This window comes from Tetrahymena thermophila (assembly GCF_000189635.1).
Source record: "Tetrahymena thermophila SB210 genomic scaffold scf_8254667, whole genome shotgun sequence".
NCBI lineage: Eukaryota > Ciliophora > Oligohymenophorea > Hymenostomatida > Tetrahymenidae > Tetrahymena > Tetrahymena thermophila.
Genome location: NW_002476434.1, coordinates 212700 through 227476, shown reverse-complemented (window position 1 = coordinate 227476; position 14777 = coordinate 212700). Strand labels below are relative to the sequence as shown.

At 24.1% G+C, this 14777-nt stretch overlaps 5 protein-coding genes across 5 annotated transcripts; all 5 read right to left on the bottom strand. All coding sequences in view use genetic code 6, as the record gives it.

Moving 5' to 3' along the window:
* Positions 1-424: 424 nt before the first annotated feature.
* On the bottom strand, positions 425-1198 carry TTHERM_000653759 (SCP-like extracellular protein; the record flags this gene model as incomplete). The annotated part of the gene is made up of 1 exon (XM_012797196.1): positions 425-1198. One exon carries the CDS (start codon positions 1196-1198, stop codon positions 425-427), a length of 774 nt encoding a protein of 257 aa, XP_012652650.1.
* A 1238-nt stretch (positions 1199-2436) lies between these two features.
* On the bottom strand, positions 2437-3195 carry TTHERM_000653758 (SCP-like extracellular protein; the record flags this gene model as incomplete). The annotated part of the gene is made up of 1 exon (XM_012797195.1): positions 2437-3195. One exon carries the CDS (start codon positions 3193-3195, stop codon positions 2437-2439), a length of 759 nt encoding a protein of 252 aa, XP_012652649.1.
* Positions 3196-4397: 1202 nt separating this feature from the next.
* Positions 4398-5561, bottom strand: TTHERM_00653770 (cysteine-rich secretory family protein; the record flags this gene model as incomplete). Its single annotated transcript, XM_001013929.2, has 1 exon — positions 4398-5561. One exon carries the CDS (start codon positions 5559-5561, stop codon positions 4398-4400), a length of 1164 nt encoding a protein of 387 aa, XP_001013929.2.
* Positions 5562-7272: 1711 nt separating this feature from the next.
* TTHERM_00653780 (kinase domain protein) lies at positions 7273-9858 on the bottom strand (the record flags this gene model as incomplete). The annotated part of the gene is made up of 16 exons (XM_001013930.3): positions 7273-7372; positions 7449-7538; positions 7597-7689; positions 7752-7844; positions 7901-8002; positions 8056-8148; positions 8209-8298; positions 8359-8451; positions 8688-8780; positions 8959-9048; positions 9094-9186; positions 9267-9362; positions 9420-9467; positions 9547-9639; positions 9698-9733; positions 9827-9858. The coding sequence occupies 16 exons, from the start codon at positions 9856-9858 to the stop codon at positions 7273-7275; spliced, it is 1335 nt and encodes a 444-aa protein (XP_001013930.3).
* A 1308-nt stretch (positions 9859-11166) lies between these two features.
* Positions 11167-13905, bottom strand: TTHERM_00653790 (von willebrand factor type A domain protein; the record flags this gene model as incomplete). Its single annotated transcript, XM_001013931.3, has 1 exon — positions 11167-13905. The coding sequence occupies one exon, from the start codon at positions 13903-13905 to the stop codon at positions 11167-11169; it is 2739 nt and encodes a 912-aa protein (XP_001013931.1).
* Positions 13906-14777: the final 872 nt, after the last annotated feature.

The window sequence follows — 14777 nt, the reverse complement described above, 5'->3', positions numbered from 1 at the left end:
TATTCAAAAATTAAATTAAAGTCTTTTCATTCTTATATTTCGTCATTTGGATTCAGAAATGAATAAAAGGCTGTAAAACTTATTAATATTTTATCCAAAAGTAATTTTTCTATTTTTTAAGTTTTTTAAATAATTGTCTAAAATTATAATTATTTTTCAAAATAAAATCAATATTTATTTGCACTCTTGTTTATTTAGATTTTAATAATAAAATTACTTTTCCTTTACTATTTTAATTTTGTTACTTAATTTTTTAAAAATGAGTTATATTGATAATAGTAACAAATAATATGGTAATACTTATTTATTTACATACTAGAATGAACTATATAAAAAATTATGGGTACTATCATGATAATAAACTATATCTTATCAAAGAGTTTGAATTCAAAATAGGAACTGCTTTACCCTAGAGTACAAGGTTTCAATACATTAAATAAGTTAAAAGGAGTACAATTGATACAAACTATGCAAAAGAGAGAAGTTAGCTTTTAGAAGCAGTAGAAGCAGTAGAAGTAGTAGAAGAAGTAGAAGAAGGATTTGAGCTCGTATTTACAGCATTTGTAACACCACATAATGAAGTATATTTTGTGTTGCATTATTAAGACCCACATTAAGAGCAAGGAGTTCCTTAAACATAAACTGGCTATCCTAAATAATTTCCTGATGCCTCATATTAACATACAGTATAATGTTAGTAATATGTACCATCAAAGAAATAAGAATGACCACAACCTAAACTATTAGATTTAGCCCAAACAACTTGAGAATAATGACCATAGGAACAACTATATTAATAAGCACTTATATAGCTAGTTTACCAGGAAGGATCCTTATATTCATAAAACCACATTATAACTTGAGAAGCAGGATCATAGTCACTTTGAGTAGTCCATCCACTTTCAGCTAAATTTTCACCATAATCCTTGTCATCTGAGTGAACCATAACTTAGCTCAAATTATTAGCCCAAGCCTAAGCTGCTGCTTCTAAGGAAATACTCCAATTCATGGCCATCATGTTAGCAGCCTAAGGTTATGATTTATCCTCTCCCCCTGCAATTTTATTTCTTACTATGTTGTGAGTGTCAAGTAAAATTTATCTTTGGGCATCAGTCAATCCAGAATTTATTAAGGTATTGGCGGCTTAGGCTCCACCTAATAATATCAAAAATAGATAAAAGATAGTTTAGAACTTCATATATTTTACAATTTTTTTTATATATTATTTTAATTAATTACATAAATAACTCTATTAGGATTTATATAGAAAAAGTAAAAAGTTTTATTTTAATAGACAAAAATATAGAAAAAATTAATGGAATAATATTTTATCCATAAATTTTATTTCAATTATTATGAGGCATAAAAAGTACTTGAATCAATTTAGCTAGATTTGAATTACCTATTTTCTAAAAATATATTTTCTAAAAAGATGTGAATAACAAGTTTATTTGGTATTTGTTACTTAAAATTCAACACAAAAATTGTAACAAAAAACGTGATTAAATTTACCATTTATTCCATTACTTTAAAATTTGAAATGTTTTTTTTCCATAAAATTGTTTTTAAATGACTTTTTATATTTGTTTAAAGAAATTTTATATTAAGAAAAACCAATTACATAAAAGTTTAATTAATTATATTACTCTTAAAGTATTGATTGATAGACCATAAAAATAATAATTTTTGGTTTGCTAGAATTTTGAAAGACTATAAATTATTTCTTGTAATATTTAGCCTGAAACTTTATTGCTACATACTGTAACTTCGCGATAACCTTCGCTAAAAATAACGACGAAGAAATGAAAAATCTAAAAAATATTTCACTAAAAATGTAAAATTTTTTACAAAAAAAATATTAAAATTAATAAAAAAATAAGGTATTTCTTACAAAAGGTTTTTAAAAACATAGCATAAAAAAAATGCAAATACAATTGGATTTTTTTATTAAAATTAATTGAATTGGATAATTCTTTGATATTAGTTATAATTTATTCAAAAATTAAATTAAAATCCTTTCTTTACAATATTTTGTTATTTTGATTCAAAAATGAATAAAAGGCTGTAAAACTTATAAATATTTTATCCAAAAGTAATTTTTCTATTTTTTATGTTTTTTAAATCACTGTCTAAAATTATAATTATTTTTCAAAATAAAAACAATATTTATTTGCACTCTTGTTTATTTAGATTTTAATAAATGTTAAAAATAACTTAATAAAATTATTTTTCCTATACTATTTTAATCTTGTTACTTAACAAAAAATGAGTTATATTGATAATAGTAACAAATAATATATTAATACTTATTTATTTATTAGAATGAACTATTTAAAAAATTATGGTTAGTATCATGATAATAAACTATATCTTATCAAAGTGTTTGAATTAAAAATAAGAACAGCTATATACTATTAGACACAGAAATACAAGGTTTCAACACATTAAATAAGTTAAAAGGAGTACAATTGATACAAACTATGCAAAAGAGAGAAGTTAGCTTTTAGAAGAAGTAGAAGAAGGAGAAGAGGGATTTGAGCTAGTATTTACAGCATTTGAAACACCGCATAATGAAGTATATTTTGTATTGCATTATTAAGACCCGCATTAAGAGCAAGGAGTTCCTTAAACATAAACTGCCTATCCTATATAATTTCCTTGAGCCTAATATTAACATACAGTATAGTGTTAGTAATAAGTACCATCAAAAAAATAAGAATGGCCACAACCTAAACTATTAGATTTAGCCCAAACAACTTGAGAATAATGGCCATAGGCAGAACCAAATGTATAAGTATTTATATAACTAGTTTACCAGGAAGGATCCTTAACTTCATCAAACCACATTTGAACATGAGAAGCAGGATCATAGTCATTTTGAGCTGTTGATCCACTTTCAGCTAAATTTTCTCCATAACCCTTGTCATTTCCTGAGTGAATCATAACTTAGCTCATATTACTAGCCCAAGCCTAAGCTGTTGCTTCTAAGGAAGTACTCCAGTTCATGGCCATCATATTAGCAGCCTAAGGTTATGGACTTTGCTATCCTCCTGCAACTTTATTTCTTAACATGTTGTGAGTGTCAAGTAAAATTTGTCTTTAGGCGTCAGTCAATCCAGAATTTATTAAGGTATTGGCTGCTTAGGTTCCACCTAATAATATTAAAAGTAGATAAAAGATACTTTAGAACTTCATAAATTTTACAATTTTTTTTTTTAATACTTTTAATTAATTATTTAAGTAACTCAATTTGTATTTAAATAGAAAAAAATCAAAAGTTATATTTTAATTGAGAAAACTATAGAAAAAATTAATGGAATCATATTTTATCCATAAATTTTATTTCAATTATTATAAGGCAAGAAAGTACTTGAATCAATTTAATAATTAGCTATTTTGGAAAAGAGGTGAAGAACAAGTTTATTTGATATTTGTTACTCAAAATACAACATAAAAATGTAACAAAAAACGTGATTAAATTTACCATTCATGCATTACAATAAAATTTGAAATATTGGCAGAATTTTATTTTTCCATAAAATTGTTTTTAAATGATTTTTTATGTTTGTTTAAAGAAATTTTATTTTAAGAAAGCCACCATGAATTGTAAAAAACTTAATTAATTATTTTACTCTTAAAGTATTGATTGATTGACCATAAAAATAATAATTTATGGTAAGCTTGAATTTTGAAAGATTATAAATTATTTTTTGTAATATTTTCAAGCCTGAAACTTTATTGCTACATAATTATTTGTTAAAAGGAAAAATATATTTAAAGGTATTTTCTTAATCAAAAACTAGTAATACATTTTTTTAATCAAAAAATATCCTTTGGCTAGAATTAAAAAACTGAATTTAATTCATTATCAAACAAAAATAGTTCAGAAATAAAATGAAGTTTATTAACATATTTATTTTTTTCATTTTAAATTAACACCATTTTCATATTAAAATAGATTCATGTAAATTTTTAAAAGAATAAAGTATTGTTTTAAAACTGACTTGATTTAATATATTGAAATAAGTAGATTGAATTTAATAAATAAATAGATAAGTAATTTTTAAAATATATTAATTAATTTAACTAAAATCTAGAATTTAAATTTAAAAAAATCAATTTTTTATTTCTTTGATAAACATATTTAATAGTAAGTTAAATATTCAATTAACTTTTAAAATTATATTATTTTCTTAAAATATCAAAGTAACTTTCAAAACTTTTTTGTAATTCAGATAATTATTTGCTTATAAAATTATTAATTATTTTTAGACTGGTCTGAATATTTATCAATACAAATAATATATAAAGTTATTAAAAATTTACTGTAACTCTTTTTAATTTTAATTTAATTTTCTATTATTTTTCTAATATAAAATAACAATTTATCTTCATATTCATGTAAAAATAATAAAAGCAATAATTAATATAAAATTAACCTTGCTTAAATTACTATAGCTAGCCGTTGTGTTTGCCTATTATGCGCCAGCAGAAGATCCACTAGCTGAACTACCAGAACCATTTCCAGAAGATGAGCTTCCTGAACTACCAGAACCGCTTCCAGATGACGAACTTCCAGAACTACCAGAACCACTTCCAGAAGATTAGCTACCTGAACTAGAGCCACTTCCTGAAGAAGAACTTCCTGAACTACCAGAACCACTTCCAGAAGATGAACTTCCTGAACTACCAGAACCACTTCCAGATGATGAACTTCCTGAACTACCAGAACCACTTCCAGATGATGAACTTCCTGAGTTACCAGAACCACTTCCGGAAGATGAACTTCCAGAACTACCAGAACCACTTCCTCCAGAAGATGAGCTTCCTGAACTACCAGAACCACTTCCGGAAGATGAACTTCCTGAACTAGAGCTGCTTCCAGAAGATGAGCTTCCTGAACTACCAGAACCACTTCCAGAAGATGAGCTTCCTGAACTGCTTGACCCGCTACCTTGAGCATTTGTTGCACCAGGTATAGCAGTTGTTTAGCCACATAGGGAGGTAAATATTGAATTGCATGATTGCTATTTGCCACAAGCTGAGCATGGATTACCTGATTAATACATTGATTAATTCGAAGCATTACCTGGAACAGAATATCTACAAACAGTATAATGAATATGATATTTTCCATCATAAAAGTAAGAATGTCCACAACCAACAGCAGTAGTTGCTGCCCATGCTAGTTAAGAAAAATGAGCATAATCCTCTAAAAATGAATATGAAGCAACATAACTTGAACTCCATGTTTTTACAAGTACTTCATTGTACCAGAGCTAAACATGATTTTATGGATCATAAGCTGTATCTTTTCCATACAGAGATTAAGCTAAATTTTCTCCATAAGAATCTCCAGCATCATCACTATGATAGTAATTCATAGAATCTGCCCAATCCTAAGCTCCTGATGCTAAATCATTATCCCAATTCAAGGCAGCCATATTTGAAGCTTGAGGATTAGGTGACTGACCGCCACTTGCAATCAAATTTCTTAGCTAATTATGCTTATCCAATAATAACTACTTTTCGTTTGCTGTTAATCCAGTTTTGCCAACCATATTTGGATCTGTATAAATTTAAGCATATAAATAATTGACCAGCAATAATACTATAAATAATTTCATTAAATTATTAATTTAAGACATTTTTATACCAATTGTTTTTTTAATAAAAAAGTGTTTAATTTTTTATTTGAAAAAATTATTATTTATTTGCTGGATATTTATAATTTTTTTAGAAATAGAAAAGTAATAGGTTTGATTAGTTAGCTATTAAAGATATTGAATTTAATAAATTTTGAAGTATATTTTTCTGTTAATGTAATTCAAAACTTCTTCAAAGGAATATAAAATAACTAATTAGTTTGTTTGTTACTAACTTACTCATTTTACAAAAATAAATTTAAATGTTACTGACTTTTCATAATAATTATAGTTAATTGATTTAAACATTTTTATAGTTATTTTATATTAAATTGTTTATTTTAAAAATTATATATTCTTAGGAATAAACAGTAAACTACTTTTTAAAAAATAATCAGCAAATTAACATATTTAATTGGTTAAAATACTTGATTTAAATTTTTAGTGCTACTACGTTCTTTCAAATACAATTTTAGAAATTATATCTATCTAAATTTTTTAATTAAAAAGCTAATTAATTCTGATTTTCCCTATAAATTTTCAAATTATTATTAAAGAAAAAAAACTTAAGTTAATTCAATACTCATAAAAACTCATAAAAAGTACTTTTTATACGTTTTTTCAAAAGAAAATTTTTTTAGGATTCATATACTCGCTGCATTTTATTTTCATAATTAATTTAGCTAACCTATTAAAAATCATTTTATCTATTCAAGATGTTCGTTAAATTTGTTTAGAATTTTTTGAATTTTAAAGAATAAAATAAATTTAGATTATCTTTATTAATTTTTATGTAATATATGTTTGATTTATTTTATAGAATAAAATTTAACTTCATTTTTATAAATTTAGGATTATAATAAATAAAATATATTTTTAATGATAAAGCTTTTAATTTAACGTTATTTTTCTTTAATAAAATAATATTTTGTAAATTAATTATTAATATATCAATATTTTTATACTTATTTGATATATTTAAATATTTTTTCTAAATAAAATTTGAAGAAATTAATTCAGTAAATAGTTAAATTACGATTTAAATATTCTTGATTGACCTAAAATTTTTCTAGATTTGATTTTTTTTAATTTGGTAGAAAATTCAAAAATTAATAATCAATTAATTGAGGTTATTTTTAAAATTCAGTTATTTTACTTATGTATTTTTTAATAAAAGATGATTAATTACTAATTCAATTTATTTAGATAACAATTTTTATACTTACAAAATATGAATAGCTATAAAATTATTGATCTCCAATTGATTTTTCATTTTATTTTATAAAATAACATATTATTGATTTATATTTCTTAACATCATTATTTTACCAGTATTTTAAATCTACAAAAGAATAAAAAAGCATAAAATAAATCAAATAAAATACGAGTTTTTTAAATATAATAATTGATTATTTATCTAAAGTGTATAAGCAATATGAGTTAAATTTAGAAATAAAAAATATGAGTTTTGAACATATTTTTTATAATTTACTAGATCGTTATAAATAGATAAAATTACAGTTTAAATAAATTTTATAGTGTTTAATTTGAAACGGTCATTTTTATTTACATTTAGTATATTAGATAATTTATTAGTGTTAATATAATGATTAAAAACAAAACTTTTTCAGTAGAGCAGAGCAAAATTGTCTATTAATTTATAGTTGAAGAGTTGATCAATTTTATAGATTTTGTTCAATAGCTGAACTTTTTGCTATTGCTTTAAGCTTTTTTTGTTTATTAATTTAAAAATGATTAAATATTAAATTGATCTGTCTAAATAAATAAATATATTTGAATTACTTTAGAATAAATATAGATAGATTTTGTAAATTTTTGCACTTCTATAATAGTTGCACCATAGAAATTATATACTGTATTTCTTAGGGATTGCTATTTTCAAATTATTTAAATATTTTTTATTTAATAAAGAAAAATTAAATTTTCATACCATTCGACACTAAAGCATAAATTTTTCAAGTTAATACAATATTTTAGTCCTTCCCCTAAATCTATATAGCCCTCAAGACCAATTAGATTATCACTTTTTATAATTTATATTTTATTAATTAAACTTTATTTTAATTTTATATAGCATTAATTTACATGTGTATTCCTATTGACACACTTTAAATTGAAATACTACTCTTTAGTCCTATCGATAAGCCAAGTACGCCTCCAGGTCCAATTTAATAGTTACTATTTAAATATTATTTGATATATTAATTGTATATATTTAAAATATGAGTGTTTACTTTCCTAGCTCTAGCTTTAGTTTTCTGAGCTATTTTAAATTTTTGATATTACTTCCAAAGTCATAAAGGGATTATGAATCAGAGTCAATGCCTCCATCTTTCCTAAAATATAAGCATAATATTTAAAAAGTTTTTTTTAGTTAAAGAAAAATTACTCTTTCTAGATTGAAAATTCTAATTCAGAAAGGTGTTTATTCTACTGAATACCCAAAGATAGAAATCTCATTCCTTCTTTTTAAATGTCATTCCTTTGTTTGAGAAAGTTATTAAAAATTAAATTTAAAAAGAAAATAAATTAATTAATTTACTATAAAAATAGAGAAAGCGATTCAAGAAACTCACAATTTTGAATTCTCATCCCAATTTCTCTAGCACCATCAACACCAATTTTATTTTATCTGGATATTTTTATATAATTTTTATTTTCTATAAATTGCAACTAAAGCAATATTCATTACCTTCCAACAAAAAGTTTAAAAATTCTCAGCCTCTTACTTGCTTACAATACAAGAGCGATTTCTTTTGCACCTTCTGGCCCAATATTATTTTTTCTATATTAAATAAATAAACGAATAATTATATTTTCTATCGTTGATTCTACATTAATTTCAAATTTTATAGTAACCCAAATATAAAGAAAGTATCAATAATCTTAATAATCTTGGATAAGAATATTAACACATACTTAAAATTAATTTTGAGAAATATCAGTCCAGAATGTTTTATTAAGATTATAATATCCTGCTTTAGAAAAAATAAATAAATAAATCAATGAATGAATCATTACTATCCAAAATTCAGTGATAGATACTAAATATTATTTTCACTTTTCAAGGAATCAAGTAATCCTTTGGTTCCTAATGAGCCAATGAAATCCTCTCTTTTTTAAAAAAAGGCATTAATTATTAAAAATACATTCAAATCTGTAAATAAAGAAGAATTTGTTTTGATTTAAGTGACTTTATATTCTAAAAATATGCTAAATTTTATAAATTTAAGTCATACCAAATAAATAATTCTACTATAATTTAGAGGGAAAATAATTAATTTCAGATTACTGAATGTCAATTGATAGGGAGTTCAAATGAAAGAGAAACTTAATGCTATCACCAATACCAGTGGCTCCATCGCGCCCTATATTATTATTCCTTAACACAATACATCAGAATTGATTTAATCTAAAATTAAATTACTGCTTTATTGTAATAGATAATGCGATAAGGTTAGAGCAAAATTTTATACCGTTCCCTAAGGATATGGCTCCTACTGCTCCTATATTATTATTCCTTGAAATAATTGTAGTTTTATTGAGAAATGTTATAAATTATATTGATTAAATATTCAACACAAAAAAGTAATTAGTTACTCTCCAATAGTTATATTCAAATTGATAAGATTGTGGCAATATTTTAATCCTTCTCCTATACTTTTAGCTCCTTTTGGCCCAATCCTTTTATTGCAGCTATTTAGATACAAATTATATTTTAACACTCCATTTTTAATAAGCTGCAAAACTTACTTCTCATTTTTACTAGAAATTATGGCATCTTTCTCAATCAATTAGGCTCTATTAATTAGCGCAATCAATAAAAAAAATAAAATTATCTGATTATCATATTGAATTTTAGTAGTAAAATATAGTTTACCCAAGTATTTAAAGCTTTAATATAACAAGGGACTGACATTTTTTCAAAGCTTTTCCTATGTAAACTCCTAAGTTATTGTCATTGACTTTATATCTTTTTGATATTATATTGTTTGTTATGAAATAAACGCTATCCAGTTAATTTTTATTACTTCAAATCCATTGTATATTTATCTTTCTCATATAGCCTGTTTAATTTTTAATGAAAATAGAGATTTTACTTTAATAATAATTTAGAGTAAGTTCTAATAGTAAAATAAAGAAAACTAATTCTTACTTACCCAAATATTTGTTTTTTAATGCTGTTTCCCATTTTTATGCTAATATCCAGCAGAAGCGGGATGATTCAACAAGACTAATTTTTATGCTCTTTCAATCAGATATTAATCTTTCTTTTAAACACTATGAGCAGTGAGAGCTTTGCGATAAAATATTTTTTTCTTTAATACTTTAGATTTTAATCTCTTACTTATTATATCACCTCACAAAAAAAAGATTGCAATTTTTTTAATCAAAAAATGTTTATTAAAACAAACAACTATCATTACAAAGATATCATCATCGTACTAACATATAAAATTTCTTTATTTTTATTATTATTCCCGAATTAATTAAAAATATTTATCATATTACCTAAAAGTAACAAGAATAATCCAACAATGATTGATGAAATAAAGACACTTAAAAAAAATTTACTATCTTAATATTTTTTCAATAAAAGCATTTTCTCCATTTAAAAAACAATTTACTTAACTTTTGATGCACATAAATATTAAAAAGAACTTAACAAAATGAATATAAATTTTATAATGTGAAAGCATACTTTTAAATATTATTTCCATAAAAATAAATTAATTTATTTTGATATGTTGGATTTAATATAAAAAGAATTCATTATATTTTAATAGATTTATCTTGATTCAGGACATGTTTAAAAGATATCAAGAAAAATGTATTTATTATGTTTTATTTAGAATAAATTATTAAAATATATTTTGAATTCGTATTTTTAATTTTTGTTCATAGTTGAAAGATTGTAATTAGTAATATTATATTTTTTTGCTTTATTAGTTCATACTTATTTCTTTAAAAGAGGAATTATCTTATTTTAAAAACACCATATTTCTAAATTAGCAAATCATAAATCAAACTAATATTACTAGTGTTAAATAAGATTATTTATCTATTTTTTATTTGATATTAATAGATGCTAAGTGTGCTAAAAAAAATAAAAAGCTGTGTTTCTTATATAATCTGTAAGCCACGCATTTGTAAAAGAAAAAAAATTTATAAAGAATTTTAGAAGAAATTTTGGATTATTTAAAATACAAACAAGTAAAGCAGTAATAAATAAAATTTTTATGATCAAAAATTCTCAAATTTGTGAATAAAAGAAATCTCTTTAGGCATTATATCCGCAAAATCAAATATAATAATTATTTATAAAATCAATATTTTAAAAAAATCCAGTGTTATAAATAAACTTTTAATGAAATGTATTTTAAAAAGAGAGAGAAGTGACGTTTTTAAAATGTTTTACATACAAATTAAGCAATAATAATTATAATATAAAGTAAAAAATAGTGTTTAAAATTTGCAATTGTTCTCTTTCAAATGTTTGTCATTTCAAGTATATTTTTGATTTGTTGCAAATCTCATCAAATAAATTTCCTGATAATACTTTTTGTAGCTGTTCTTTACCTTTCTTCGCCAGCACACCCCATTTCAAAGCTTCTTGGGTGAAGTTCTTTTCAAGTGAAGTTAGTACTAAAAGTGTACTCCATTGATCCAAAGTCAAATTTTCAGGTTTGTCTCCTATAAATTTATCAAGATTTTCATTCAATAGAGAATTCAAAATAAATTTATTTGAGTTAAAGATTCCTTCATAATTTATGTTCTGCAATATATCAAGAAGAGAGACAGATTTTGATTGGCTTTGAGAAGGCGAATCTCCTATTAAAAAGTCATCAAGCAAGTCTATCGCATTTCCATTGTTACATTAAATTTAGTTATTATTTTACTATATGTTATTATTATTCTAAATTAGATCTAAAATATCATCATTTAAATCGCTATTTGGATCTCCATTTTAAGCAGTGTTGCTCACAGTTGACATATGTCCTTATGAAGGATTAGTTGTTTAGGAAACATCATCTCCAATGTCTAGAAGGTCAGTATTTTACCCATGAGAGCTAATTGAGCCAGATTTTTTAGAATGTGCTTATTCTTATTCTGGTTATTTTTGAGGTTCTCCTGTGAAAATGGCATCAATTAGGTTATTTAAGTCTTAGGATTTACTTCTTTCTTAACCATCTGATGGTGTTTAGTTTTCTTAGCCCGATTAATTATCATAAAGTTACATTAGATTGCTAGTTGCTGAAACTTTTCTGGTTTACTACACAAAATGACTATCATCACAGCTCTTTTCTCTTATAGAAGGAAGCTACTCTTGACCTGCAATAAGGTTTTTATCTTAACCATTTTCAGATAGTTAATAACACTTTGTTATCCAGAATGTGTGGTCTTCTGCTAACACAGAATACTACAATGAAAGACTTTTTATCTCGTCAGTATTTTTATTTTTCAATGAGATGATGTGTTAATGCGCACAAAATTTTAACAAGCTTTTTTTGAGGTCATTTGAAATGTGAGATGAACCTTCTACTTGGCTACCTAATAAATCAATTTAATGTTCTTCAACTTTATTTAAGGCCGAGCTAAAAAACTTGAATGATAGAGGAAGACTTTATTCTTTTGATGTGTTTTTTAGTGCTAACACAAGAGATATCTATTCGTTAAATTAAATTGATTTAAGATTCTACTCGACTGGTATTACCTAAGATATAAAATTTTCACTGGCTTTAGAGTCTAATTCGAAATTGCAAAGGGTAGGTTAGAATAAAGTAGGTAACATTTTTAAGATAGAATCTGTTATTGATTCATTCGAATTGTATTTATTGCTTATCGAATTACCTCCTGTCAATGAAGAGATAACTTCAAAGATGGTTGAATCTGAACTTTATCTTGATTCTACGTTAACTGTATGGATAGGTGAACCTAATTTGGAAGTCTCTAAATATTAGTAAATTTCTTCCAATTTGTTTTCTAGCTCACTAGGATCTGAAATGAGTACAATTTAACGGGCATAATTTGCAATTGATTTCTAACCTTCTATATGTTTTAATGAATTTAATATGTTAAATGATGTTCCTAAATTATTTTAAAAGTCATTAATGCGGTTGATGCTATGACTGAGATTTTCTTGTGAATAAATAACAGATGATTCAAATACACTCTCTAACCTGTTTCCACTACCTTGAGATATTATGTTAAAATAGCTGTTTGTTGGTAGAGATCTTAGAAGTAGACTTATTCCTTCGATAGCTTGAGAGAACTTTTAACTTCCCATAGAGCTGCTTCTATCTAGTAATATAATTATTTCTGATTAAGACTTGCTAACTTAAAGATGTTTCATGATACATTCCAATTTTTCGTTGTTGAAGTGAGGATGCTTTAATTTTTCTTCTAATTAACTAAGGCAACTAACTCCTGAAAGTAGAGAAGGAACAATTGTGACTAAAGCATAAGCACTGTCTTAACTTTATTTATCACTTGGTAATAATGAACTATTAAGGTAAATTTTTTAAACATTGCTATAATCTTTGTTGAAAAAGTTAATAATGAATGGTTTATCAGAGCTATGACTATAGTTAGCTCTTAATGAAAGATGTTGCAGCCCTTAGCCTGCACCATTATCTAGAAGTATTGGCTATTAGAAAACAGCGACTTCATGATTTAAGGAATGATAAGTAATGCTATCCTCTTTTTATCTATCTTCAAAGTGAATTTTAGCACTTATTGGGTAGGAGGCTGTGATTGCTTATTATGGTAATTAGAATGTGTGATAGCCTTCTCTAGAAACAGCTAATTTATGAGAATATACTAAAGATATAATTATAGATTCCTAGGGCTTAACTACCGCTATCTTAAAACGTACCCATCCATCAACTAAAATTCCATTTGGAAATTTATTTTTACCTATTTTTTCTGCTATTTTCTATTCCTCTCTTTTGCATTCAGAACTATCGTTCAAGTTGCTTGATAAGCTAGATTCTAAATTTCTCTTACTTTATTCTAGTTCAGCTAAAAATGATTCCAGTATTAAATTTTTAGATTAAGGGAAGTAGAATTCTAGATGAGCTTATTCGTTTTGATTGAAATTCAAGTAGTGCTAAACAACTTTAACTCTAGCTATTCCATGGCCTATCAAGACTTCGAAATGTTCATTTTGTAAGTAGGGAAGGCTGCTATTGTTATTAACTTAGCTTGTTTATTGTGATGCATCTATTAAGCCAAACATCTGTAAATCTTAGTCCTAGTTAAAAAAAAGTAAAATGGAGATAGAAACATAAGAAAAAAGTGGTTTTTAATTAAATCATACAAATGGAGAATAAAACAATAAAAATAAGAATAAAAATAGTGATAGTTTTTTGAATTATTTTAATACTCTATTGTATCTTATCTTTAGAAATGGTTCTGTCAATTAAACAACTATCTTGCTTATGTAGTTTTTTAATGAGTTTTTTTAATCTTTGAATTTTTGATAATTATTGTTTTTGCTGATTATATAATATGCAATCTTATATAATATAAATTATAAGTTTTAAAGGTGAACCTAAAAACTACATCAAAAACAAACTCTATTTTTATGATCTTATTATATTGAAATTGAATAAATAAGAATTGCTCAGTGATATCATTTTTATAATCAAAAAATTTATTGATGGATTATCAAAATCTATAATCAGATAAAAAATATATTCTACTCCTATTCTATTAATAAAAAAAAAACTGATTGAATTTACACTATTTAACTAATTCCATATTTAAATCAATTATGAATTTATTTCTTTGAAATAAAAATTTAAGATCAAAAATATTAAATAAAAATTTTTTATTATTTTTTCAATTAATCATTCGGATCTCATTTGATATTGTTAATTTTTTATATATAATTATAAAATATCTATAGTGTATATAAGAAATGATAAATATTCTTTATATATGTTAATTATCAATATACTTAGTATTTTTTATAAACATTTTCTTTCAAATAAAAAAAAAAGTAAATTCTTTCAATATAAATTCAGAATAGTAACATATAATATCTATAATTGGCGTTAATGGATGAATAAAAATAATAATTTAAAGAATTTTTATCAAGATTAATAA